The sequence below is a fragment of the Calliopsis andreniformis genome, chromosome 4 (assembly GCF_051401765.1).
Source record: "Calliopsis andreniformis isolate RMS-2024a chromosome 4, iyCalAndr_principal, whole genome shotgun sequence".
NCBI classification, from domain to species: domain Eukaryota; kingdom Metazoa; phylum Arthropoda; class Insecta; order Hymenoptera; family Andrenidae; genus Calliopsis; species Calliopsis andreniformis.
Window position 1 is genome coordinate 13,822,643 of NC_135065.1, and position 23,888 is coordinate 13,846,530.

The 23,888-nt window shown below is 31.0% G+C and overlaps 9 protein-coding genes and 1 pseudogene across 16 annotated transcripts; 6 read left to right on the forward strand and 4 right to left on the reverse strand.

The window, feature by feature from the left end:
- Positions 1-27: 27 nt before the first annotated feature.
- Positions 28-3,273, reverse strand: Marcal1 (SWI/SNF-related matrix-associated actin-dependent regulator of chromatin subfamily A-like protein 1). The gene is made up of 12 exons (XM_076375932.1): positions 3,129-3,273; positions 2,661-3,056; positions 2,475-2,590; positions 2,294-2,403; positions 2,078-2,212; positions 1,795-1,972; positions 1,543-1,706; positions 1,301-1,465; positions 1,052-1,213; positions 870-977; positions 618-792; positions 28-541 (listed from the first exon to the last, which is right to left on the reverse strand). The coding sequence occupies exons 2-12, from the start codon at positions 3,052-3,054 to the stop codon at positions 146-148; spliced, it is 2,103 nt and encodes a 700-aa protein (XP_076232047.1). The 5' UTR covers positions 3,055-3,056; positions 3,129-3,273; the 3' UTR covers positions 28-145.
- A 277-nt stretch (positions 3,274-3,550) lies between these two features.
- On the forward strand, positions 3,551-5,499 carry LOC143178488 (serine/threonine-protein phosphatase 2A activator). Its single transcript, XM_076377200.1, has 8 exons — positions 3,551-3,907; positions 3,979-4,064; positions 4,134-4,337; positions 4,403-4,620; positions 4,706-4,830; positions 4,911-5,011; positions 5,088-5,195; positions 5,274-5,499. The coding sequence occupies exons 1-8, from the start codon at positions 3,865-3,867 to the stop codon at positions 5,403-5,405; spliced, it is 1,017 nt and encodes a 338-aa protein (XP_076233315.1). The 5' UTR covers positions 3,551-3,864; the 3' UTR covers positions 5,406-5,499.
- Positions 5,500-6,232: 733 nt separating this feature from the next.
- Positions 6,233-7,760, forward strand: LOC143178550 (protein 60A pseudogene; annotated as a pseudogene).
- Amacr (Alpha-methylacyl-CoA racemase) lies at positions 7,698-9,536 on the reverse strand. Of its 3 annotated transcripts, none has more exons than XM_076377198.1 (6): positions 9,387-9,536; positions 9,177-9,262; positions 8,962-9,103; positions 8,743-8,886; positions 8,413-8,659; positions 7,698-8,342 (listed from the first exon to the last, which is right to left on the reverse strand). In XM_076377198.1, exons 2-6 carry the CDS (start codon positions 9,219-9,221, stop codon positions 7,835-7,837), a joined length of 1,086 nt encoding a protein of 361 aa, XP_076233313.1. In that variant the 5' UTR covers positions 9,222-9,262; positions 9,387-9,536; the 3' UTR covers positions 7,698-7,834. The 3 variants fall into 3 exon arrangements, with proteins under 3 accessions (XP_076233313.1, XP_076233314.1, XP_076233312.1); XM_076377199.1 differs by having other exon boundaries at positions 9,177-9,271; XM_076377197.1 differs by having other exon boundaries at positions 9,177-9,536.
- A 57-nt stretch (positions 9,537-9,593) lies between these two features.
- Koko (cyclin Q) lies at positions 9,594-11,388 on the forward strand. Of its 2 annotated transcripts, none has more exons than XM_076377201.1 (6): positions 9,594-9,728; positions 10,100-10,233; positions 10,309-10,406; positions 10,478-10,696; positions 10,771-11,001; positions 11,087-11,388. In XM_076377201.1, exons 1-6 carry the CDS (start codon positions 9,691-9,693, stop codon positions 11,180-11,182), a joined length of 816 nt encoding a protein of 271 aa, XP_076233316.1. In that variant the 5' UTR covers positions 9,594-9,690; the 3' UTR covers positions 11,183-11,388. The 2 variants fall into 2 exon arrangements, with proteins under 2 accessions (XP_076233316.1, XP_076233317.1); XM_076377202.1 differs by having other exon boundaries at positions 9,597-9,728; positions 9,966-10,233.
- Positions 11,389-11,555: 167 nt separating this feature from the next.
- On the forward strand, positions 11,556-12,835 carry Arpc5 (Actin-related protein 2/3 complex, subunit 5). Of its 3 annotated transcripts, none has more exons than XM_076377206.1 (4): positions 11,556-11,709; positions 11,858-12,133; positions 12,225-12,298; positions 12,419-12,835. In XM_076377206.1, the coding sequence occupies exons 2-4, from the start codon at positions 11,974-11,976 to the stop codon at positions 12,656-12,658; spliced, it is 474 nt and encodes a 157-aa protein (XP_076233321.1). In that variant the 5' UTR covers positions 11,556-11,709; positions 11,858-11,973; the 3' UTR covers positions 12,659-12,835. The 3 variants fall into 3 exon arrangements, with proteins under 3 accessions (XP_076233321.1, XP_076233323.1, XP_076233322.1); XM_076377208.1 differs by lacking the exon at positions 11,556-11,709 and adding an exon at positions 11,739-11,857 and having other exon boundaries at positions 11,928-12,133; XM_076377207.1 differs by lacking the exon at positions 11,556-11,709 and adding an exon at positions 11,761-11,857 and having other exon boundaries at positions 11,922-12,133.
- Positions 12,557-14,645, reverse strand: Ccm3 (programmed cell death protein 10 Ccm3). 2 transcript variants are annotated; one of them, XM_076377204.1, is made up of 6 exons: positions 14,555-14,645; positions 14,108-14,417; positions 13,842-14,019; positions 13,627-13,759; positions 13,382-13,546; positions 12,557-13,304 (listed from the first exon to the last, which is right to left on the reverse strand). In XM_076377204.1, the coding sequence occupies exons 2-6, from the start codon at positions 14,177-14,179 to the stop codon at positions 13,220-13,222; spliced, it is 633 nt and encodes a 210-aa protein (XP_076233319.1). In that variant the 5' UTR covers positions 14,180-14,417; positions 14,555-14,645; the 3' UTR covers positions 12,557-13,219. The 2 variants fall into 2 exon arrangements, with proteins under 2 accessions (XP_076233319.1, XP_076233318.1); XM_076377203.1 differs by having other exon boundaries at positions 14,108-14,612.
- Positions 14,646-14,758: 113 nt separating this feature from the next.
- Fand (Pre-mRNA-splicing factor SYF1 fand) lies at positions 14,759-18,478 on the forward strand. Its single transcript, XM_076376475.1, has 15 exons — positions 14,759-14,876; positions 14,951-15,099; positions 15,165-15,486; positions 15,553-15,852; positions 15,926-16,067; positions 16,138-16,289; positions 16,358-16,578; positions 16,660-16,822; positions 16,907-17,020; positions 17,100-17,262; positions 17,329-17,438; positions 17,499-17,702; positions 17,771-17,990; positions 18,058-18,207; positions 18,350-18,478. The coding sequence occupies exons 1-15, from the start codon at positions 14,835-14,837 to the stop codon at positions 18,424-18,426; spliced, it is 2,529 nt and encodes an 842-aa protein (XP_076232590.1). The 5' UTR covers positions 14,759-14,834; the 3' UTR covers positions 18,427-18,478.
- Fbxo42 (F-box protein 42) lies at positions 18,226-20,869 on the reverse strand. Its single transcript, XM_076376476.1, has 6 exons — positions 20,437-20,869; positions 20,004-20,347; positions 19,776-19,933; positions 19,563-19,693; positions 19,224-19,497; positions 18,226-19,153 (listed from the first exon to the last, which is right to left on the reverse strand). The coding sequence occupies exons 1-6, from the start codon at positions 20,558-20,560 to the stop codon at positions 18,604-18,606; spliced, it is 1,581 nt and encodes a 526-aa protein (XP_076232591.1). The 5' UTR covers positions 20,561-20,869; the 3' UTR covers positions 18,226-18,603.
- LOC143178053 (protein O-glucosyltransferase 2) lies at positions 20,863-23,882 on the forward strand. 2 transcript variants are annotated; one of them, XM_076376478.1, is made up of 8 exons: positions 20,863-20,952; positions 21,287-21,407; positions 21,556-21,761; positions 21,844-22,055; positions 22,121-22,365; positions 22,460-22,697; positions 22,778-23,077; positions 23,168-23,882. In XM_076376478.1, exons 1-8 carry the CDS (start codon positions 20,922-20,924, stop codon positions 23,285-23,287), a joined length of 1,473 nt encoding a protein of 490 aa, XP_076232593.1. In that variant the 5' UTR covers positions 20,863-20,921; the 3' UTR covers positions 23,288-23,882. The 2 variants fall into 2 exon arrangements, with proteins under 2 accessions (XP_076232593.1, XP_076232592.1); XM_076376477.1 differs by lacking the exon at positions 20,863-20,952 and having other exon boundaries at positions 21,149-21,407; positions 23,168-23,881.
- The last annotated feature ends 6 nt before the right edge of the window (positions 23,883-23,888 follow it).

Genomic DNA, 23,888 nt, shown 5'->3' on the forward strand with positions numbered 1-23,888 from the left:
TATTATTCTTAACTTTAAAAGAAGTGCAATATTCATTTTTTCACTATGAAAATATCAGTCTTTATTATCAATAACAGTAATAACGCTTATAAACATTTAAAAATATAAATAATCGATGCATATCAAAGAATACAAGTAATGATTATCACTCCATGTCATCCCAATCACAAAAATTAAAATCTTCTTCACTAAGTTCAAGTAACTCTTTAAGTTCCTCTGAACTAACATAATCATTTTTTGATAACACGTTTTTATTCACACTTTTATCATTTTCGTTATTTTGTACTTCTTCAGTATCTTGTTTTTGGCTACATGCGAAGAAATCTAATGTTTTTTGCTTAGTATTTAATGCATGTTTCGTAATGCTAATATCTCGAAGACAAAAATCTTGATCGAGTCCGACTTCATTTAATACGTTCATTTTCCTTTGAATCAAAGGCCACAGATAATCGTCCGCTGTTTGTTTTGCGACTAAATACCGAATAATCACTTTGTCATCTTGACCAATTCTATGCACTCTATCCTCTGCTTGGCAAAGTATCTATTTAAATAAATTTTTATTAATTATAATTGAACGTTAAACAATCATTTAAAAAAATAATAGGCTTTATAAATACTCCGGGATTCCAAAACAGTTCTGCAAAAACTACGAGTTGTGCAGCTGTTAACGTAATTCCAGCATTTGCTGCTGTGATTGATAGAATTGCCACTATGTAGTCCTCACAATTCTGAAACTTGTCAACTTGATACTTTCTACGTTCAGGATTTGTTTTTCCATCGATTCTGACATACCTAATTAAATGAATATGGTATTAGTTACTACATATTTTATACTTTTAAATACCATATGTAAAAAAGAATAAAATTACTTTATATTCATGGACTCTGCTACATCGCATATAGCATCTAAAATGTTCTGATGATGAGCAAAAATGAGACACTTTTGCTTTTCCTTAAATAGTTTTTCAACGTAATCGCTGAAACATTAACTAGAAATGTTACACAAACGACAACTAAGTGAAATACAATTTGTTGAACAAACACAACACACCATATAGCTCTCTGTTTAGCAAAACTGGATTCATTGTAATATTGCAAAAGAGCAGTATGTCGTTCCACGCCAGTCAATACTTTTCGTTCTAATTTCTTAGACATTTCTACCATTTCTTTTGTACCCACTTTTATTAAATCTGGATCTAACATAATGACCTCTCTAAATTTTAAATAACATATCAAATAAATACTTGTGCTTGCATTAAGTTAAATTAGATTACTAGATACATATACGTTTGTCTTTTACCTCGTTTTTGACGGTAGTTGATTCAACACATTATTTTTTAATCTTCGAATTACGCAAGTATGTTTTAATAACAGCTGTAATTCTTGCATATTTGATGACCCTGAAAAGTCCCATCCAAATGCCATTTTTTCTCCTGCACAATAGCGAACTCCATATTCCTGATATCTGTGTTAAAATTAATTCATAAATACTGTGCATTCATGTACATATTATACAGTACTTAATGAAAATTTAAAAATTACCCCATAAAATTTGGCATTATAAGATTTATTTGTGAATATAGTTCTAAGGGTCTTGATAAAACAGGTGTTCCAGTAAGTAAAATAACATGCAATGCTCGTGAAACCACACGTTGTACAGCCTTAAATCTTGCAGTTTTAACACTTTTTAAAGCATGAGATTCATCCTATAAATGAAATGAATTTAATTAAAATATACAAAGTAGTAAAAGTAAAATTTTTGTCTAGAGACTTAGTTTTTATTTTAACATGTACCACAATAACGAAGCCAAAAGTTCGACATTGAAATGTATTTATAGCTCGCACTAAGAGATCATAAGATATAATGACAATTTTATTGTCATCAATAAAATCTTTTGCATTTGTAAAGTGATGAATATAATGGGCGGGTACAGACGGCAAAAATGTGAAGATTGCCTCAGCCCATTGATATCTAAATGTAAAACATAAAAGTTATTATTTATATGGGTATACAAAAATATTACTGTATATTCATTTGCAGATATTATATCAAACAGTGCTGTCTTTTTTACTGAACCTGACAGAAGATGGTACAATAATGAGAAGAGGCCAGTCCTTTCTAAAATAATGAGCAATTCCTAATGCTTGAATAGTCTTTCCTAAACCCATGTCATCAGCAATCATACAACGACCATTTTTAGATATTCCATAGCTGAAGGAACAAATATACTTAAGTTCTCTACTATGAAAAAGAAATTGAAAAACATTAAGAAAAATTAGCAATATCATTTACCATATTCCTTCACGTTGGAAGGGCATTAAACTGTCTAATAACTGAGGATCAATTGTTGACAAATCCATGTCTATATTGATATGATCAGATGTATCACTGTTTCTGAATATCTGAAAAGAAGGAGAAAAATGTAGGATCTGCAAAGCAGTCAGATGTAAGCTACAATATTTTAGTGAAATACTTGAAGAACATTTCTTGGTAATCCTACTGTTTGTATTTCAGACTTAAAACAAACAAGTTTCTCCATTAAAATCTCATAATCTTTTAAGTTGAAACTCCAGAGTTTAGTTTTTATATCTATAACAAGAAAATAACATACATATTGTCTTCAATCAGCATTTTCAAATTTTATATAAAAATACTTTACCATATGATTTGCTTGTTATCGTCTTTAATGATTCTATAAGGGGTGGAAAATATGATGATGTTTCCAACACAAATCTATTATCACTGATCATATAACATTTTGCTATTATACGTGATTTTTGACCAAAAAAATTCTGTGAGTCAATAGGATTAAAACGTTGTTTTGGCTTATTTGATGAATAGTTTCTCTTAAATTCTTGATTTTGCTTTCTTCTATGTTTAAGCGAATTATTTGCATTAAACGACTTATTTTGATCAGACAGAATGCTACAACTGGTAGAAGGAATACTACTTCCTGGCCTTGCAAAATTTGGCGCACTTTTATTAATTTGTGCTTGTTTTCGCTGAAGCGCCAACTGACGCTTTTCTTCGATTTGTTCATGGGAATAACTCATGCCTGCAATCTAAACACCATTAAAATATCTAATCTACGCATGAAAATTTAATACGTAAAATGTGAATTTCAAACCTGTTGTTTATAGATATTATAATACTGAAAATATAATATTTATTTTCCCATCATCCAGTGTTTCTCTTCGATCTAATTTAAATTATTTTATGTAAAATAGTTTACAAACGCAATGAAAATAACACGTATAAGCATTCATACTCATTCTCTAAGAAAGGACATACTGACATACTATTTGTGAAACAACGTTCCACCGCACTATCGCATTTTCGTATACGAATGAAGAAAAAAATCTAGGGAAAAAATCCAATTATTCCATAACTGAAATCTACGAATTCCCTATTTGTTAGAAACTTTTCGAGTTATATGATTGGTTCTACTTATCATGTTCGTACCTCTTTGGTACATAAATAAAAGGTACGCATCTTCGTCAATTTATATGATCATGGATCATGGATCATGCGTCTTTGTAGATTTTGACTTCGAGAAACTTTGTCGCGAGAGAGAATCGATTTGTGGGGGGGTATAATCAATGTTTTATCATTTGGTTCCTGTTTTAATTCAGTGGTCTAATAGTTAATTTTACATATATATTCGTAAACATCACCCTCACAAGTTTACAAAATAATTGTAAAGTGAACTTCAATGCACAGCAGTATCTACTACACGTAATTCAAATGTTTCGTAGTACTGCATATTTTACGTGATTTAAGGATATTCTGTTTTTTTTTTTGTGGCGATCAGAGTTACTGATTTTCAATGAATCCAAACTGAATATTGTGAACCACTACTTATCATGTCAACTTCGAAAGAGTCTGTTAAAGAATCTTCAGTGCTACGTACGTATGCAACATAATGATAGCAACATTAATCAGAATAGTGAGATAAAATTTTGCATATAATATTTTAGCTGACGATCATGAATTTATCATTCCAAAAAAGTCGATTAAAGTGCCGGCGGATATGAATGTTTGGATGAAGTCGGAAGCGTATTTCGTAAGTATTTGAATTTTTTTATTTTCGTTAAAATCAGCGTATCATGTTTCTGCATAAGTATTTTTGTAGGAATATTTAGGATTTATATTGGCCTTAAATGACTCGGTACAAGGAAAGGCATTGAATGTTGATTGTTTTCAAAGTCCTGCAATAGATAATGTTGTGGGAATGCTCAATGAATTTGATGAATGGATAACACAAATACCTCCCACTGAACAACCTCAACGTTTTGGTAACAAATCATTTAAAATATGGCATGAAAAGCTACAACAGGTAAATATACATTGTATTTATCTAAAGAGTTGGAGGATTTATTAATATATTTATAATTATTACAGAATGGAGTAACAGAACTACAGAAAGTATTACCAGAAGAGCTACATAGAGCTGTTCCAGAGATAGTACAGTATTTGTATGAAAGTTTTGGTAATCCAACACGTATAGATTATGGCACTGGCCATGAAATGGCATTTTTGATGTTTTTATGTTGTATGTTTAAAATTGGTGCTTTTAAACAGGATGACAAAGCTGCTGTAGTTGTAAAGATATTTAATAGGTAATAAGCTTATTTTACATGCAATATAACATGTCTATCGTCTTGTACATTTACGTACATTGAAGTGAAATTTATTTTTGCAAAGATACCTTGAATTAGTACGCAGATTACAGTTAACTTATCGAATGGAACCAGCAGGTAGTCATGGTGTCTGGAGCTTAGATGACTACCAATTTGTTCCTTTCATATGGGGAAGTTCTCAATTAATTGGTAGCTTTTCAATTCTATTTTTTCTTATACTAAATAAGAAGTGAGTATAGAAATGTGTAAATATTGTATAATTGTTTTAGGACACCCTCGCTTAGAACCTCGTCACTTTGTTGAGCAAGACATTGTCGAAACATTCAGTAAGCAATACATGTTCCTTGGTTGCATTGAATTTATTTCAAAGGTAGATACACACATATAAAACATATTCATGAAAGAAACAACACTGTTAATTTCTTATACTCTGAATATTACTTCAGGTAAAAATAGGTCCATTTGCTGAACATTCAAATCAGTTATGGAATGTTAGCGCAGTTTCTTCATGGGTTAAAGTAAATAGTGGTCTTATTAAAATGTACAGAGCTGAGGTAAAAAACTGATTATTTTTTATCAATGTAAATGCAGTAAAGTAAAATAATTTGAACATTCTTATTTTTTCATATTAGGTTTTAGCAAAGTTTCCTGTCATTCAACACGTTTTATTTGGATCTTTACTATCAATAAAACCTGCATGTGCAGCTCCTCTTAGAAAAGGATCTTTGGGATCAACCTGTGCGAGCACTGCAACTACAACCTAACTAACAAAGCTGAATAAATATTCTTCATACTTGTTGACATAGATTGTAACAAACATTCAATATTTATAATAAAATTGTACACTGCTATTATATATTTCTGATTCTGCTACTAAATTTTATACTTGTTTTTTTTTTTTTTTTTTTTTACAGCAACAATTTATTGAATACATCATCTTAGTTCAAAAACTTTCACAGAGTTGTCTATACTTTGCAATTTGTGCAATAGCAACAGTTAAATCAAACATTCTACACTTCGCAACGAAATAAAAGTACCACTAATTTTGTATCAAAAAATTAACAACATTTGAGATGCTGTAATTTTGTGAAAACCAATCGTAAGACGGTAAGAATGATCTTATTCTATAGAGTGAAACCTCTACTATAACACTCCTGAGGTGAACATAGCGGTAAAAAATTCTCTACCCCACGACATGCCGAGAAAAAGAAGGTGGTTTTTCTCCGAAAGTTTTCCAAATTCAATCGTCTGTCAAGAGCTTGATAAATTTTTGTCACGACTTTTTCAAGGGGTAGATTAAAGTCTGAACCCTCCCCTTTCGAACGAGACCTCGGCGAGCTCTCTGCGATTTTTTTTCGCTGAGATATCGCGCTCTGAATGAAAAGTGAGCCTCCAGCCTCGCAATTACTCAATGCTCCAGAGCCCGAAAAAGTAGTCAATCTTTGAGCTTCTGTAACTGCGCCAAAAAAAATCGCAGGGAGATCAGCCTGGTCTCATTCTAAAGGCCAAAGCCTCTACTATTACACCCGTGAATTAAATTTTCTCAAAGATTGTGAAATATGTTATTTACATTATAGACTAGCAGAGAACCATGGTTAATTGTTTGTATACAAACACATCTACCAATGATGGTCTTACATTGCCTGAAACATTGCTTCATGTAAGGAATGTTTCACGACCTATATCATGTTCAAGCAGAAGTTCCTGGAAATTTAGTTAGTATAAAAGAACGAAATGCACAGAAAATACATCCTAATCGCAACGTTGTTTTTTCTAGTAATATTTTTTGTAACTTCTGAAAGGTCAAGTGGTTTATATATAGATAATGGAGTTGATCAAACAGTATTTCATAAAATTGCTAATCATAGACAGAAACGAGATATGGAACATAAATTGTTAAATATTCTTGGATTATCTGAAAGGCCAAAGAGGATCACGCGCAGAGCTTTGTTAGTAAAACGATCAGCACCAAAATTTCTTTTAAGTATTTATACAAATGTAGTGTCTAATGATAAAGATAAACTAACTCAGGAAAAGTATACAAATGCAGAAGAATTCAGTTTAAGTATCTATGATATCAATATTATCGATCAGAGTGACCTAATTATGACATTTGGAGCTCATAATCCACACTCAGGCAATGCATCTAAAATTAATCGTGGAAAAAGGATTTGGTTTGACGTCTCGGAAGTGCCACGAGGAGAACAAATTATTGCGGCTGAGCTCCGATTATACCAGAGCTTGAATAAAAGCTTTAAATCTGATGAAGTCTACACTGTAGCGATATATAGAGTAGCACGAACAAAAGACGGAGGGCGTGTTAAACATTACATAAATTCAGCTAACACTACAGTGGGCAAGGAGGGTTGGATAATTTTAAATATTAGTCAAGCTTTGGAATATTGGGTTACTCATCCAAAGGAAAATCGAGGTTTGTTTTTAGCAGTGCATCATGCAAATTACACAAACCATATTATGAGACCAGATGATATAGGAATTATTGGTGTTTTGGGAATTCCCGATAAGCAACCATTTCTCGTTGGTTTTTTTAAAAGTTCTAGCCATTACAGTAATCGTGAAATATTGCACAGACAAAAAAAGAACGTCAAACAAACAAATCAAGAATTGAATAGTATAAAAATACAAGATAATCCTTATGTTAATCTTCCAATTCAAAAAAGAAAAAGAACATGCAGTATGAAAACTTTATACATCAGTTTCAAAGATCTTCAATGGCAAGATTGGATTATAGCCCCAGAAGGATATGATGCTTATTATTGCAGTGGAGAATGCAATTTTCCACTGAATATTCGTATGAATGCAACTAATCATGCTATTGTACAAACATTAGTACATCTCATGAAACCCAATGAAGTACCAAAACCATGTTGTGCACCTACAAAGCTGTCAGCTATATCAGTACTTTATTTTCTTGATGATAGTAATGTTGTACTAAAGAAATATAAGAATATGGTTATTAATAGTTGTGGCTGTCATTAAGTTATGTTATTCAAATTTTTAAGCAATTGACAAAAGTTACTCTATTGGGCTTTTTATCTGGTAAAATCTTAAAATTATTTTTCAAAAATATATTCAAATAACATTCTCAATTCTTTTGATTGTAGTTTGTGTATAAAACCATTCTTACTTTATATTGCACATAAAAAATATAACAATAAACAAATGATTATGTTTAAAGCATAGAACGTTGCATTCCTTGACTAACAATTCCAGTTGATATTAAATTATTAATTTCGGTAGAATCAAAATTTAATTCTGTAAGTATTTCTGTTGTATGCTCACCAAGTTCTGGATTCTTTTGAAACACCTTAGACTTTCCAGGTGTACGAGATAAATGTGGAGATGGATTTGGGACTACTAACTTGTTTTTAAGAATGGTGAATGTATTCCTTTCCTTATTGTGTGCATGGAGTGCAACATCCTTTAAGTCTAACACTGGTGTTACACAGCTATCTGTACCATCAAATATTGCACACCATTCACTTTGACTTTTTTGTTTAAATATTTGTTTTAATTTTTCACGATTTTCTCTAAATTTATTAAATTGTGGCATTTCATCCTCTGATAAGCCAAGCTTTCTCAAAAATGTTTCATAAAATTGTGGCTCCAATGCTCCAACACACATATACTTGTTATCTTTTGTTTCATAAGTATCATAAAAATGTGATCCTGTGTCTAATCTGTTAAAAAATGCATCAAATACAATCTAATGATTTAATGTATAAATTTCAATATAACCAGAATACTCACATATTTTCACCACGTGGGTTTCCCCACAAACCAGGGATATTTTGAGATCTAAACAACCAACTACCCAAATAAGCTGTTCCATCTACCATTGAAATATCAACCACTTGACCAACATTGCTGTTACTTCTCTCAAATAATGCTAAAATTATTCCAAAGGCACACATTAATCCACCACCACCAAAATCTGCAGCTAGATTCACTGGAGGAGTAGGTTTCTGATCATGCCGGCCAAATAAGGACAATAAACCTACAAAAGTATCTCTAATATAATAAATATATAAAGATAGAGTAATCGCAAACCTCCTTATTCAAAATTTAAATTAACATTACCAGATAAACCTAAATAATTAATATCATGACCAGCCATATTAGCATAAGGTCCCTTTTGGCCAAATCCTGTTAATCTAGCATATATTAGTCTTTTATTTGTTTCCATAAGGTCCTTTGGTCCTAGATTTAATTTCTCCATAATACCTGTTGCATCAATGTTATTGCCATAATTAAAATATTTTTAAGAAATAAATATGCTTATCATTAACAAATACGAACCAGCTCTGTAAGGATCTATAAGCACATCGCTTTGATCACTTAACTTTTTAAATATTGCAATACCATTTTCTGTTTTTAAATTCAATGCAATTGATCTCTTTCCATGACCAAGAGGATCTTTAATATTTTGAAATACATTAACCTGTGGGAAAGTAATCAATATGCTGTTAAAACATTGCAATTATATTTAATAAATACGTGTATTTTAATAATACCTTATCTACTTTGATAACCGATGCACCGAATTCCGCCAATATCATTCCACAAAAAGGGCCTGGTGCAAGGCCAGCTAATTCTAAAACTTTTATATCTTTCAGTGGCATTTTCCGATAGATCAAAGAATAATGAACTTGTGTTGCGAACTCATCATTTAATTACATCTACATAAATTATATTAATAGTAATCGAGCATTCAGATAGCATACCGAAAAGAATGATTATCAAATTTATGTATTGAGTTGATCAGGCATACATATCCATGTTATATGCATAAAATAAACATGCATTTACATCTGCAAATGTAAACGATAAAGCAATTCTGGACATATTTTTTACAGCATAGTTACTTTAAGTTTAGCGCAACACTGAAATCTTTTTTTGGGACAAATATATTATAATGTTGGTAGTGTCGCGGTACTTGCGGTGCGTGGAAATATTTATATTGTTGTCGTAACCTGTAACACGATAAACAATTTTTTTATAGACAAACGTGATTATAGGATTAACAAAATGAATCCAACAGAACCCACCAGCACAGAAACATTAAGGTAATTTCACTTCAAAAGGAATAAGAATTGGTTTAAGACATTCTTTGGAACTATTGCGTAGCGATACATCGGTTCATGATTTATAAATGTTATCTTCTCAATGATAAATAATACATTTCTTTTTTCGAACGATTTTCTAGAGTTATACTTTAATTATTGTTAGTTTTGTCGTTGGTGTATTTAATTGTTGATTTTCATTTATATTGTGAACTACATATTCATTTGTTTTGTAAGCAGAGGATAAAATAAAGGAGCAATGAAAATCAATGAAAGTTCCGTCGATCAAGCTCTGTTAATGCAACAAACTTATAAGAAAATATAATTTAATGTTTTTCATTTAATGAAGTGAACAATGTATTATGCATTTACAGTTCCAAAATGAAAGATGTTATTGATGTGTTAGCCATGCAACGAGAAAAGAGAAATACTTTGCAGAAGAGTATCACCATTGATTATACAAAAAGTAGTGACAGTTTTACTGTTTCACGATTTATATTTGAATGTGGTAAATATCTTTTTAATTTTGTATGGTAGCAAATCTAAATTTAAAAGCTAATTCCAACTATTCTTAATATCTTAGGTTTAAAGCTAGAGGCTCATCCATTAACTATTGCTACAGCTGCAACTTTATATCACAGGTTTATAAAGGAAGCTGCACCAGGAGGTTACGACAATTATGTAAATAATATCAATTTATTCAAATTTATTTTTTTACTATTAGCATTTATACAAATATATATATCTTTTAGCTGATTGCTGCCACATGCCTTTATCTAGCAGGCAAAGTAAAAGATGATAATCTAAAAATAAGGGATGTAATGAATGTGTCATATAGCACATTACATAGAGGATCTCAACCATTGGAGCTAGGAGATCAGTACTGGAGTATGAGAGATGCAATTGTTCAAGCAGAACTTTTGATTATGCGAATGTTAAAATTTCAAGTGACTCCCGTACATCCTCACAAAGTAAATATTAACACGTTTTTATTGTATTACATTTTTGTAGATTTGTACCAAATATTAAAATAAGAATATTTTAGTACATGTTACATTATCTGCGGTCCTTACAAGCATGGTTTGGAGAAGAAGAATGGTCTAAATATCCTGTTGCAAAGACTAGTATGTCACTTTTGCAAGATTTTCATCATTCCCCTGCTATACTTGATTATCCACCAAATTTAATAGCAATTGCTTGTATCAATTTGGCATTGCAAATTTATGGCGTTGTAGTGCCATTAATGGACGAGTGCGATCAGCAACCGTGGTTTAATGTGAGAATCGAGAGACCTAATAAAATATGCAAATGTTATGAATTAATTAAAAACCATTTAAAACTTAATTATTGATTATTTTCAGGTTTTTTGCAAAGAGTTAACGAGGGATAAACTTTGGGAAATAATGGAAAAAGTTATGGCAGCATACGACGAAGAACCAGAAACTAGAGATAACTAATTAATTTTAGTAAATTTTTAATGCATAAAACATTCTGACTCTTTTGTATCTATAACAAAAATCTGGTCTTTCATAAAAGCTCAGATTAGAAGTACAAAAATAAAGTAAGATCGCTATTGAAACACAAAACATTTTACTCTGCATTTTGTACTTTTCTCATTTTCAGTTAATAAATGATGACTATTAAATACATAACGAATAGTTTTTACGATCCTCTTGATATTGTTTGCATGAGGAATAATTTAATTTTCATAAATGAGATTGTTAAAATTTAAATGCTTTTTTCGATTTTTCAAATTTTGTAGTTTAGGCGCCCTCTGCTAGATGGCTATAGTATTTTCCTGTTCATGTTTTAGTCGTCTGATTAAAATGCGTATTTCTTCATAAATAAACAATTTTGGTCCTTGATATTGCTACAGAATAAATTGTAAAGAATCTACAATTATTTTGCACCCTGAAATTACGAATGAATTAATAAATGAATTTGTTCTTCAAAAAATTAAAAAAAAAATTTACAGTTCTGATTGGTGAATGTTTTCAGCGTGCTTGCTATAGTCAACTTTGCATGTCATGCAACGTTTCTCTTTAGTACCAAGCTTTTATTGCAAATTAGCAATGAAATAATTTTATTATCAACATTTAATGATAATTTCTAATTGCACTGTGTTTTTTAAGGTTGGTGCGATGAATAGCATCTTACATAGATATGTTTAAAGACCAATGAAGATTCATTTTGAAGCGTTAGTTGATAAGCCGGGCGTGATCGCGGTGAAACGTGAAGCACAGGCAAAATGTCAAGGAACGACGGCAAAAAAGATTCGTCAGCATCTGCATTCCGAAAAATTGACGTTGATCAATACAGTGATAATAATTTCAAAGAAGAAGACGCTGACGGAGGATTAGGAGGTCCTACTGGTCCAGACGAAAACGAAGTTTTGACACTTCTTAGCCAATATCCTTTCCACATGCTTTACATTGGTGTATAAATATCGTATTATAGTCTTTTGTCGCATTTCATTATTTTTTCCTTAACATTTATTCAAGGGTAAGAATGCCGAAGCATTAATATCGGTATTAAAATCTGCACCGCTTGGTTGTAAAAATCAACAAGTAAAGGTAACCTCAATATTATATGCAGAATGATTATTCTACGACATTGTGATATTATTTTAGTGGTGCTAAATATATTCGGATGTGACTTTATTTTACAAAATAAACATTTTATAAATATTACAGGATAATGCACGAAATTTAACACTAAAGGTTCTTTTAAGTATAAAGTCCAATCAAATGGATGATTGCTTAGCACAATTGGACAGAGACTTAATGGATGTTCTAATGAAATATATTTATCGAGGATTTGAAATTCCAACAGAGGGTAGCAGTAGTCATTTATTAATCTGGCATGAAAAGGTATACAATATCAGTGGTGTTGGCAGTATTGTACGAGCATTTTCAGACAGCAAACGTGCTTGAAGACTTGTTTATCTTCCAGTATATTCATTACAATAATTACCATTAATCCTTACTGTTATTCATTGTCATTGTTAATACAATGAGGATGTAGATAGCCAAACCATTCAATTTTCCACATGGGAAATGCAACACATTTGTGTACATTTGTTATCAATAAAGTAATTTTTATTTCTTATACATTTGGAGAAATGACTTGCTCATTTAAAATTTTCAGTCTTCCTTAGGAATAAATACTTTTCCTTTTCTGTAGTTCTCTTTAAATTAAAACTTTTATTTCGTGTATGTATTAACAGCAATAACATATTGAATACAACATTTATATTCTTCATTAGAATTTCATGCTCTATATATTTACGAATTTATCTGCATACTGTTATAACAATTTAATACATATAAAACAATGACACTATATAATTTACATTAAATGATATTTAAATACTTTTATCAAATACATAACAAAATGGATAAAATTAGAATATTTTATGCTTTATGGTAGTTGCAAATAGTTTTGTTATTTCAAAAGTATCATGTATACCTCTTAACTTCTCATATGACTATTCATTACTCACATTTTTCTTTCACTGTAAGCATTATCATATTTGTTTGGTGTATTAAGTATAGTGCACTCACAAATACAGCATTAGCTCTGAAACAGTGATGAATTTTAATAAAAAGTTTTCTATTTGAGAGTGTTCAAATGTTATTTGTAAAAAGAATACTTACTGTCCTTCTTTAAAATACTCTTTTAATGTATTACTAAATCTTTTACTATATTTAACAAATTCTCTTTTCCTCTGATCTAATGCCTGCTTTCCTGTAGAGCCACGTATGAATGTAGTGACTTCATTTACTGCATCTAGGAGTTTCTTTATTGCACTTGCAATTTCTCTGAAGTAAACATAAATATTAACAAATTATGTTACAAAATATTCTACAATAAATAAAATATATAAGTGCAATATAAATACTTTATTGTTTCCAGGAAAGTTTTACGATCTGTTATTTCATCAGGTATCCGGCTAAGTATTCTTTTTAATGAAGTTGATTTACGATTTAATTCTTGAAAAGCATCTTCAGATCGGGTTGATCTATATTCTACAACTGTGGATAAAAGAAAAACAAATATTTTTTTTAGAATTAGTATTAGTTATTAATATTTTACTCAGTTATTATGAAACTATACCATCATAATCAGAAGCTGCTCCTTGTAGTCTCAGAACACTTTCATTCATATCAAGATTCAATTCTGCTCGTCTTATTATACCCAGAATTAAATCATGTGTAATGCCTGGATGAGAATTTTCAGCTTTCAAAAGAGCTGTGCGTAAAGTTTGAGCAGCTAATACATTTTGTCTTTCTAACTGCATAAACAATGGATCAATGAAATATATAGAAATAGATCGATTTTTATTTAAGCTAAAAAATGTTCATTTACTCAATTTTAAGTACCTTCATTAATATTGGTCTTAAGATGACAGGAAGAACCAGTGATGTAACTGGAGTCTCATCGCCCATTGTCATCCTTTACAGTGTTTATTTATAAGAACAGTATAAGTGTAATTAAGTCGTATAGAATTTGAATGTAAACACCACCAGATATTCTGCCGCTACGACGATAGGTGCATTGATTGAATTGTTTACATTAATAAGTATCAATCACGATCAAAGACTTGACATGACAGCTGTCACACTCCAGTGTCTCCTCCAAGAACGAGGTAAACAGGTTGTACAACTTGATTTTCAGGTGAACACCTTTATCCTAAATTTTTTCTAAACGGAGTAATCTTTTTATACCTTTTACCACTTTAATCTTAAAGCATATTGAAAGCAGTAACGCCCTTAGGATCTGAAGAAGTCAATATATTTTTAAAATATATAAAATATTTGTATACTTACATCCTAATTCTTCAATAACTTTATTAGTGAATTTCTAAATGACTCTATTAACGAATAGATACATTCGCTATTAGATCTCAGTGAAGTTATATTCTATGTTGTATACTGCATATACGATCAATGAAATACCGCCTTGATACAGCGCGGTTGGAACAAATTGCATCAAACTGTATTGTAGCAGTAGCTAACCTATCGATGTAATGTTTGATTTTATATGCGCTTATTTACTTATTGGAATTGAGTTGAATAAACTGTACAGTGTTTAATAATATTTTTAACGATGCTAGAACGCAAAGATCTGGAGGGAAATTTATATGTTTTTGTGAGTATATCTCTTATGGCTAACCTTATTCTCTTGGGCACAATAATTATCTTTCACAAATTTTTGTTACGTAGAATGAAGAAGATTTACCATACGAGGAAGAAATTCTAAGAAATCCCTATTCTGTAAAACATTGGCAACGTTATATAGATCATTTGAAAGGTACAAAGAGTAGTAATTTAAACATCGTGTATGAACGAGCATTAAAGGAGCTTCCCGGAAGGTAGGCATTTACTATTTTTTTTTTAAATAGTTTTAAAAAATACTGATGACTTTATTATTTATTAGTTACAAATTATGGTACAATTATTTACGTCAACGTGTGAGTCAACTGAAAGGAAGGTGCATAACAGACCCTCTTTATGAGGATGTAAATAATGCTTTTGAGCGTGCCCTTGTCTTTATGCATAAGATGCCTAGAATCTGGATGGATTATTGTACTTTAATGACAGAACAATGTTACATCACAAGAACTCGCCAAGTTTTTGACAGGGCACTTAGGGCTCTTCCTATTACACAGCATCATCGCATATGGCCACTATACATTGAATTTTTGAAGAAACATAATGTATATGAAACTGCTATTAGAGTTTTTAGGAGATATCTCAAGGTATTTAATATTTTAAGTTTTTATTGATTTAACTGTGTGTAGTTACAATAGATTCTTTGTTTCTAGTTAGCTCCAGAAGATACAGAAGAGTATATAGAGTACCTGATATCAATTGGAAGACTTGATGAAGCAGCTGTGAAGCTGGCACAAATTGTGAATCAAGATGATTTTGTGTCAAAACATGGAAAATCCAATCATCAGTTATGGAATGAACTATGTGATTTAATATCAAAAAATCCTTCCAAGATAAAATCTCTTAATGTAGATGCCATTATTAGAGGTGGTCTAAGACGTTATACTGATCAATTGGGTCCTCTTTGGAATTCTTTAGCAGACTATTATGTTCGCAGTGGTTTATTTGAACGGGTATTAATATATTCCTCATTGCAGACAAATATAAACAAAAAAGAAGTAATATCTGTATTTTAATCCTTGATAGGCAAGAGATATTTATGAAGAAGCAATACAGACTGTCACTACTGTTAGAGACTTCACACAAGTATTTGATGCTTATGCACAATTTGAGGAACTTAGCCTTAGTAAGCGTATGGAAGATGCTGCAAGAAATCCTACTGATGATGGTATGAATGCAAATATATATTTATTAAGGCTTCATACAATCTATAATTATTTATTTTTTAATATTTATAGACGACATAGATTTGGAATTGAGATTAGCACGATTTGAACATTTAATGGAAAGGCGATTATTATTACTTAATTCTGTATTACTTAGACAAAATCCTCATAATGTGCAAGAATGGCATAAAAGAGTGATGCTTTATGAAGGACAACCGCACGAGGTAAAAACAATTTTCTTCCAGTTTTCTGGAGAAAAGTTTTGTTACTTTACTTATTAACGTGCTTTCAGATCATTAATACCTATACGGAAGCTGTGCAAACTGTACAACCACACTTAGCAGTAGGTAAATTACATACTTTATGGGTTGCATTTGGAAAATTTTATGAAGAAAACGGCCAAATAGAAGATGCGAGAGTAGTTTTTGAAAAAGCAACTCATGTTCCTTATACCAAAGTCGACGATCTTGCATCTGTGTGGTGTGAATGGGCAGAAATGGAAATTCGACATGGGTATTGTATCTTTTATTCTCTTTCCTTTCAATTAAAAATAGCATGACTTATATGATCTTTTTTATTGATGTATTATGATAGAAATTATAAAGATGCTTTGAAGCTCATGCACCGTGCTACTGCCATGCCATTTCGCAAAGTAGCTTATCATGATGAAACGGAAACCGTGCAAATGAGATTATACAAGTCTTTGAAAGTCTGGTCCATGTACGCCGATTTAGAAGAAAGTTTTGGTACATTTAAAGTAAGTCATAAAAAGGTGTAATTCTTCTTATACAATTTTATATTTATAATATAACAATAATCGTTGGATTTTTTGTCTATATAGACATGCAAGGCTGTATATGATAAAATCATAGATCTAAAAATTGCCACACCGCAAATCATTATTAACTATGGTCTCTTCTTAGAAGAAAATAAATATTTTGAAGAAGCTTTCAGAGTATGTAAAATGCTATTGTATATTTTTATAAAAATTTAATAGATTTTCAATTCAAATCATGCTTAAATATTTTTAACAGGCGTATGAAAAAGGAATTGCTCTTTTCAAATGGCCCAACGTTTACGATATATGGAATACGTATCTTACAAAATTCTTAAATCGTTATGGTGGTACGAAATTAGAACGAACTCGAGATTTATTTGAACAGTGTTTGGAACACTGTCCTCCAAAGTATGCTAAAGGTATTGTACCTTAATATCTAATTTGGAATAAGTATGAGAAATACTTACTGTTCTATATGTTTGCAGCCTTGTATTTGTTATACGCAAAATTAGAAGAAGAACACGGTCTAGCCAGGCACGCCATGTCTGTGTACGAACGAGCAACGAGTGCTGTTCTTCCTGAAGAACGATTTGAGGTACGTTTTCTATTTTAAAATAATATAAAAAAAGGAAAATTAATATCTCCAATGTTACAGATGTTTAACATATATATAAAGAAAGCAGCAGACATATATGGTGTTCCAAAAACACGACAAATATACGAGAAGGCTATAGAAGTACTCAATGAGGAAAATACAAGGGAAATGTGTTTGCGGTTTGCAGAAATGGAAACCAAGTTGGGAGAAGTCGACAGAGCTCGAGCGATATACGCACATTGTAGTCAAATCTGCGATCCAAGAGTACGATACGTCGCTTACCGACATAGTCTAAGTATAATTCTCATGTCTAATAATTGTACCTTATCTAGGTAACATCGAATTTCTGGCAAATATGGAAAGAATTTGAAGTCCGACATGGAAACGAAGATACGATGCGCGAAATGCTCCGCATCAAGCGAAGTGTACAAGCTATGTATAATACTCAAGTGAACATGATGTCTGCTCAGATGTTAAATAACGCGTCAAATCCACCGCCTGATGTGCCAGTAGATGCAATGCGCCTTTTAGATAGTAAAACGCCAAGTGGAGGTAATTAATCTTGCGTTCAAATTATACTATTCATATTAGATACTAATTTAATGATACGATTCTATAGATAATGTCGCTGCATACAAGGATAGTATTAAATTCGTACGAGGTATAACGGAAAAAGATGGTAAACCAGAATCACAAGTGAACAATCCGGATGAAATTGACATTGATATAGATGATGTGAACGACACCGAAGCTGACATTGAAGAAGAAGGTAATATAAACTCTATAATAACACACTTATGTTTTTTATTATATTTTATCACATTTAATGTTTTTATAAATCGTTTTGGACATCTTTTATAGCAACATATATATATCACGTTTTGTCTTATAATTTCTGCATTTACTTTCAGATATACCCATTGAAAAACAAACTATTCCGTCACAGGTGTTTGGTAGTTTAAAAACAGTCGATGGTGAAGAGGATTAATTTACAACGCGTGCAAAATATGTAAATAAATAATTTCCTAATGAAAACTTAAGATTTGTAATTATATAGATTATTTAAAAACTAACATTCGTACATCCTTGTACAAGTAAAGTCAACACAATCATAATGGAACAAAAACATCCGTCATTGAACAGAGAAATTTATTAGTACTAGATATTAAATGACATATCGTGGCGGATTTATGAAGTGGAGATCATTATAAACTTCGGATTCGTCCATGTCAGGATGACTTTGCAAAGACGTTGTTTGTTCCTTACTAATACCTCCAAATACAATTAGTTCACCTCGACCTGCTACTAGCGAGTAGAGTATTCTTTCGTCGGGACCGGACTGATTATTGTGCTTTAAAGGTATCCATGAGGCTGTGCACTCGTCACACAAAACATTCGTAATATCCAAAACAAATATGGACAACGTGTTTCCTGTTTTTTTTACAGTTTTCGATTGTGTTCGTCGATTTCTAATTCTTTCCTCCATTCTTCGGAGAGATTCTAATTGACGCTGCCGATTACTATTCGAGCCATTACGGGCCGGCTCATCACGAAAAGCAGCCATACTTAAAACATTATCATTGCATAATGTTACATTTTTTGTAAAGTTTGGAGCATAAGATGAAGAATGTGCATTTTGCACAGGTGCTCTAGAAAATGATCCGTGTCGACCATTAACGTTTACATCTCTATTAATATTAGACACATTTCCTTGTCTACAAAAAAGGAATAATGTATTTGTAAATTTATAAAAATTATTAATAGATAATAATTAATTATTCCAACCTTTCGTGTAAGGGAGCTGGGTCATATGTTCTTGATGAAGTTGTTCTTTGGCAAGTAACCTTTTTTAACGCATTTACATCATTCGTTTTCTTCTGTCCTTTATTTATACTGAGAACAATAACATAATTTCCCACCTTACAAGCTTGGTGACACCAAATACGTGTTGGTGCCCATTCTGTGTTATGCATGTTCACTTTTCTCCATGTCCAAGCTGTTCCTTCCATTTTTAGCAACCAAGCATCATTCATAGCAATATTAGGCCCAGTACAACCTCCTAATTTTTGCATATTTAAATTTATAAAATATTTTGTAATAAAAAACACAATTGAGAAATCTTACCTAGTACAAGAAGATGATTATCTCCCAATTCAATCTGAGATTGACCATAGCGTGGTTGTGGTTTTAAATTTGATGTAGCTTGTTTGTGCCAACTATATGAATCCAAATTTAAACACCATATGTCATTGGATCTGCCTCAAAATAATATTATGGTGTTGTTATTAAATCAAATGTACAAACCAAGTTAAAAGTCAGTGTCTTAATATATATTACCTATATCCATTACTTATACCACCAAAAACAATCATACAATTTTTGTGAATTGATGCTGAATGTGCTGAGGTAGGTGGAGGTGTTTCTAATGTATTTATAGCAATCCACTTATTGGTGTCTATGGAATAGACATGTAGCTCATTGAACAATTTCCATTGCTAAAAACAGAATGTATTAGTTTTTTAAATTGCTATTGTTTCTTTTTTCAGCAACTTTAATTCTATGTACTTGGTGTAAAGGATAAGGTGATGGATAAGACCATCCTCCAAATAAAATGAAGCTCTTCTTGTAATACAACATAGTAGCACAAGCTTTGGGAGATGGATAACTTCCCATAGTGATCAATCTGACCCAAGTCCTTGTATCCAAATCTAATCGCCATAAATCATTGAATGTTGTACATGTAGCAGTACATCCACCAAAGACATACATGGAATTTTTATAAGTACAAGCAGAATGTGAATGTCTTTTTCCTATTGTAGGCATCCAATGTGTAGATGGCCATGGACTCCAAAGTAATGTACCATAAGCCACAGATTTATGAAAATGAGCTTTACTGTGCTGTATTACATCTATCATGGAAAAAAGAATTTTGTTGCATATAATAAAATCATTAAGGAATAAAGATTAAATTTATCGAAAGTAAATGAAATCAACATACTTTTGGTAGCATGAAACCACCTCTTGGATACAAGCTTACATTCTTGAAGATCTTTGTAAGGTGGAATCAAACTCAAAATGTATTCTAGCAAGACATCCGGTAAGTCATCGATCTTACATTCCATTTTACCTTAAAGATATTTCCCGAAAACGAACAGTTTTACTATCGAACAGTTACACTATTTTCAATATTTCGATTTTCAAGGAAAAGAAAAATTGTTATTATCTTAGGTGATCGAGAATCATGATTCTTTGGTATCACTTTCCAGCGATTCTGACGATTTTAGAAATACCCGAATTTCGCGTACAACGAATTTGACATTTCTCCATCACAGAACGGATATATGCATTCGCTGTACGCATTTTAGACAATTATCCTATAAAATGCAAGTAGCATGAATATTTATTATAATCCTTGTAAACAAAGATAACCTAGTTTCTCTAACTGTATGTAATGCTCGAGATGATGTATCTCTATCAAATATTATGTTGGTTCTCATGAAACGACATAATACACGTACGTATTAATTTTATGTTCAAGTAGCTGCGGAAATCACCATTAATAATATTTCAATATTTTATTTCATTATTTCTCGCTATTTATTTTTTACCGATTACATTTACTTAATCTATCTATCTTTTGAAAATATAATTATTCGCATACGAAAAGGTTCTAGATCATTTCAAACGAGAAGCCATTGTTATTTTTTAATTTTTCACAACACTTGTGGTGTCGAGTAGCTCAATCAAATTTAAAAAGCTTTGTGTATATCCATTTACTAATTGAAAGGAATTGTGATCAAAGAAGATGACGTTTATACTATTTTTCGTACTAATAATTTGTCAACTAGGAGAAAATGTTGAAATAGATCCATCGAAAACAATAATATGGGGTCCAGGATTAAGACCAGATAAAATAACAATGCGAGCAAGATATATTTTTTTACAACTTATTGATTCAGAAGGAAGAAAGTATGTTTTTCTTTATTTTATATGTATACAGAAATTTCTATTATACAGTAATATGTAAAGTTTAATTATATATAATCGTAACAATTTTAATTTTTTATATTTTCTTGTATTTTACCACTGGTAAAAAATGATTAAAAATATTTTTAAGTTTAACAGAATCACCTGGGAAAGATGTGGTCACTGCTCAGATCCAAGGTAAAACTACAACAGATCATGCATGTCATATATGGACACAAATTTTGGATTGCAAGGATGGAAGTTTTATCATTAGATACAAATTACATAATACGTGTTTCAATTTGAAATTAAACATAAAAGTAAAACATTATCATTTACCTGTACTGGAATTTAAAGGTATCATATTATTTAGAAAAAATGTTACATAAATATTTTTGATTTTATGTTTAATAGTAAAAAATCTAATTCTTCTATTTAGGTCCTGTTTATGAAGATGAATGTTATTGCCCAGATCCCTCTATTAACAATTGGTTGGAAAATCTGGATTGTTCCAAAAATTATACGCAAATACATCATGATCTCTCTGATTTCTCAAATGTAGATTTTGATGAAATTAGACAAGATATTATAAAAGTATATGATAAACCAGGAAGTATCAGTCTCTGTCACTATCTAATTAAATCTAATAAAGTAAGTATTACTGTACTTTCTTATACATTTGTCAACTGCAGCAGAATTAAACTGGGTGGGTTAAGATTTTTAGGGAATGTTACGGTAAATATGTGGGCTTCAAAATATTTATGGATTCTATCTTGTTATCTATTACCCGTAAAGTTGTTTTACCAAATATTGAATTCTTTGTGAACTTGGGTGATTGGCCACTAGTACCAAAAGGAAGCAAAACTTATCCTATTTTTTCGTGGTGTGGCTCCTTTGATACAAAGGATATTGTTATGCCTAGTTATGACATTACAGAATCGTCTTTAGAGGCAATGGGAAGGTAACAATTTAATAAATTTTTTAGCAATTATATTGAAAGAATTATGTATAATATTGTAAGCAATTATATATTGTGGGACACTGTACATGAATAGGGTAATGTTAGATATGCTATCTGTACAAGGTAATACAGATGTACCATGGAAGGAAAAGATAGAAAAAGTATTTTGGCGTGGTCGTGACTCTCGCAGAGAGCGACTTGATCTAATAGATATTTCAAGACAATATCCAGATTTGTTTAACGTTTCAATTACCAATTTTTTCTTCTTCAAAGATGAAATGGATAAATATGGCCCTGGGCAAAGCCATGTATCTTTATTTCAGTTTTTCAAGGTAAAATGGATAAATACATATATCATGGAATTTTAATTCTGGGGAAAACAAAAACTGACATGTTACTAATATCTTTATAGTACAAGTACCAATTGAATATTGATGGTTCAGTAGCTGCATACCGATTTCCATATCTACTTGCTGGTGATTCTTTGGTGTTGAAACAGAAATCAAAATATTATGAACACTTTTACAATGATCTTATACCTGGAAAACATTATATATCTGTGAAAAGTGACTTAACGGATCTTGTTGAAAAAATCAGATGGGCTAAGGAACATGACACAATAGCGTTAAAAATCGCTAAGTCCGCTAGACAATTTGCAAGGGACAATTTACTACCACGTGACGTGTTATGTTATCACACAGTCTTATTTCATGTAAAGAATTTCAATCAAAATTAAATAGATTCAACTTCATTTATTTTTTTAAATATATGTCATATAGTAACATATTTTTTTACATTTTAGGAATGGAGTAAACGCTTAAAGAGTAAAGTTAAGGTACTGAATAACATGGAAGAAGTGCTGCAACCTAAACAGTCTTGTAAATGTTACAATAATGATGTGAAATTTAAGGAGGAACTCTAATTTCGAGATTTGACAATGTTTTTAAAATGATTTACTTTTTACTCCAGATTTTATAATACGAAAGAAAGAGATTGTGGGAGAATATTTGATGAAACTATTTCCATATTAACAAATTCCATTTTAGGTTGAATAGTTTGAAGATATACTTTTAAGATGTTCTTTTTTTAAGCATTTACGACATTTTTCAACAACGTTACAAAATTGTGAATACAGTCAATACTTAAAACGTCTAGTTATACATCTATAAAACAAAAGAATTTTTGAAGAAAAAGATAAAAGTCAGCTTGTATATTCGTGAATCTTTTAATGACAATTAGAAAATATAAAATTGAATAAGTAAATATAAAATTAACTCTAAAGCAAACGTATATACTGGAAGCTGTAAATAGAAAGAATATAATGTACTCTGTTTCACATATTCTTTTTTCGGTGTAATAGATATGTTTACGCTGAATTATATTCATTTATACCGATATTCAAGCAATTAATACATATTATTGAATGTTGTTTAAGCTAGTGTTTGTCAACATTAAATAAAGATTTACAGTTTTTTCTAACGATACAAAATAGTATTACATAAAAGCAATTATATATGCATGAA

What these genes read in the sequence shown, in the direction of transcription:
- Fand (XM_076376475.1), top strand. Translation starts at nt 14,835, where the DNA reads ATGCTAGAACGCAAAGATCTGGAGGGAAATTTATATGTTTTT. An exon ending in AAAGTTTTGGTACATTTAAA is followed by an intron (nt 16,823 to 16,906) that starts GTAAGTCATAAA and finishes TTGTCTATATAG; the next exon opens with ACATGCAAGGCTGTATATGA. An exon ending in GTCAAATCTGCGATCCAAGA is followed by an intron (nt 17,703 to 17,770) that starts GTACGATACGTC and finishes TACCTTATCTAG; the next exon opens with GTAACATCGAATTTCTGGCA.
- LOC143178488 (XM_076377200.1), top strand. Translation starts at nt 3,865, where the DNA reads ATGTCAACTTCGAAAGAGTCTGTTAAAGAATCTTCAGTGCTAC. An exon ending in GGGAAGTTCTCAATTAATTG is followed by an intron (nt 4,831 to 4,910) that starts GTAGCTTTTCAA and finishes TAATTGTTTTAG; the next exon opens with GACACCCTCGCTTAGAACCT. An exon ending in TTAAAATGTACAGAGCTGAG is followed by an intron (nt 5,196 to 5,273) that starts GTAAAAAACTGA and finishes TTTTCATATTAG; the next exon opens with GTTTTAGCAAAGTTTCCTGT.
- Marcal1 (XM_076375932.1), bottom strand. Translation starts at nt 3,054, where the DNA reads ATGAGTTATTCCCATGAACAAATCGAAGAAAAGCGTCAGTTGGCGCTT. An exon ending in ATAATGCCAAATTTTATGGG is followed by an intron (nt 1,466 to 1,542) that starts GTAATTTTTAAA and finishes ATTTTAACACAG; the next exon opens with ATATCAGGAATATGGAGTTC. An exon ending in GCTAAACAGAGAGCTATATG is followed by an intron (nt 978 to 1,051) that starts GTGTGTTGTGTT and finishes TTAATGTTTCAG; the next exon opens with CGATTACGTTGAAAAACTAT.
- Fbxo42 (XM_076376476.1), bottom strand. Translation starts at nt 20,560, where the DNA reads ATGGAATGTAAGATCGATGACTTACCGGATGTCTTGCTAGAATACATT. An exon ending in GGTATAAGTAATGGATATAG is followed by an intron (nt 19,694 to 19,775) that starts GTAATATATATT and finishes ATTTTGAGGCAG; the next exon opens with ATCCAATGACATATGGTGTT. An exon ending in TAATCATCTTCTTGTACTAG is followed by an intron (nt 19,498 to 19,562) that starts GTAAGATTTCTC and finishes TGCAAAAATTAG; the next exon opens with GAGGTTGTACTGGGCCTAAT.
- Koko (XM_076377201.1), top strand. Translation starts at nt 9,691, where the DNA reads ATGAATCCAACAGAACCCACCAGCACAGAAACATTAAG. An exon ending in CAGGAGGTTACGACAATTAT is followed by an intron (nt 10,407 to 10,477) that starts GTAAATAATATC and finishes TATATCTTTTAG; the next exon opens with CTGATTGCTGCCACATGCCT. An exon ending in CTCCCGTACATCCTCACAAA is followed by an intron (nt 10,697 to 10,770) that starts GTAAATATTAAC and finishes AGAATATTTTAG; the next exon opens with TACATGTTACATTATCTGCG.
- Ccm3 (XM_076377204.1), bottom strand. Translation starts at nt 14,179, where the DNA reads ATGACAATGGGCGATGAGACTCCAGTTACATCACTGGTTCTTCCTGTC. An exon ending in AGCAGCTTCTGATTATGATG is followed by an intron (nt 13,760 to 13,841) that starts GTATAGTTTCAT and finishes TTTTATCCACAG; the next exon opens with TTGTAGAATATAGATCAACC. An exon ending in GAGTATTTTAAAGAAGGACA is followed by an intron (nt 13,305 to 13,381) that starts GTAAGTATTCTT and finishes TCACTGTTTCAG; the next exon opens with AGCTAATGCTGTATTTGTGA.
- LOC143178053 (XM_076376477.1), top strand. Translation starts at nt 21,244, where the DNA reads ATGACGTTTATACTATTTTTCGTACTAATAATTTGTCAACTAGGAGAA. An exon ending in ATTGATTCAGAAGGAAGAAA is followed by an intron (nt 21,408 to 21,555) that starts GTATGTTTTTCT and finishes AATATTTTTAAG; the next exon opens with TTTAACAGAATCACCTGGGA. An exon ending in CTTTATTTCAGTTTTTCAAG is followed by an intron (nt 22,698 to 22,777) that starts GTAAAATGGATA and finishes ATATCTTTATAG; the next exon opens with TACAAGTACCAATTGAATAT.
- Arpc5 (XM_076377206.1), top strand. Translation starts at nt 11,974, where the DNA reads ATGTCAAGGAACGACGGCAAAAAAGATTCGTCAGCATCTGCATTCCGA. An exon ending in AGTTTTGACACTTCTTAGCC is followed by an intron (nt 12,134 to 12,224) that starts AATATCCTTTCC and finishes AACATTTATTCA; the next exon opens with AGGGTAAGAATGCCGAAGCA. An exon ending in GTAAAAATCAACAAGTAAAG is followed by an intron (nt 12,299 to 12,418) that starts GTAACCTCAATA and finishes TAAATATTACAG; the next exon opens with GATAATGCACGAAATTTAAC.
- Amacr (XM_076377197.1), bottom strand. Translation starts at nt 9,284, where the DNA reads ATGCCACTGAAAGATATAAAAGTTTTAGAATTAGCTGGCCTTGCACCA. An exon ending in CGGTTATCAAAGTAGATAAG is followed by an intron (nt 9,104 to 9,176) that starts GTATTATTAAAA and finishes ACTTTCCCACAG; the next exon opens with GTTAATGTATTTCAAAATAT. An exon ending in TATAGATCCTTACAGAGCTG is followed by an intron (nt 8,887 to 8,961) that starts GTTCGTATTTGT and finishes TTGATGCAACAG; the next exon opens with GTATTATGGAGAAATTAAAT.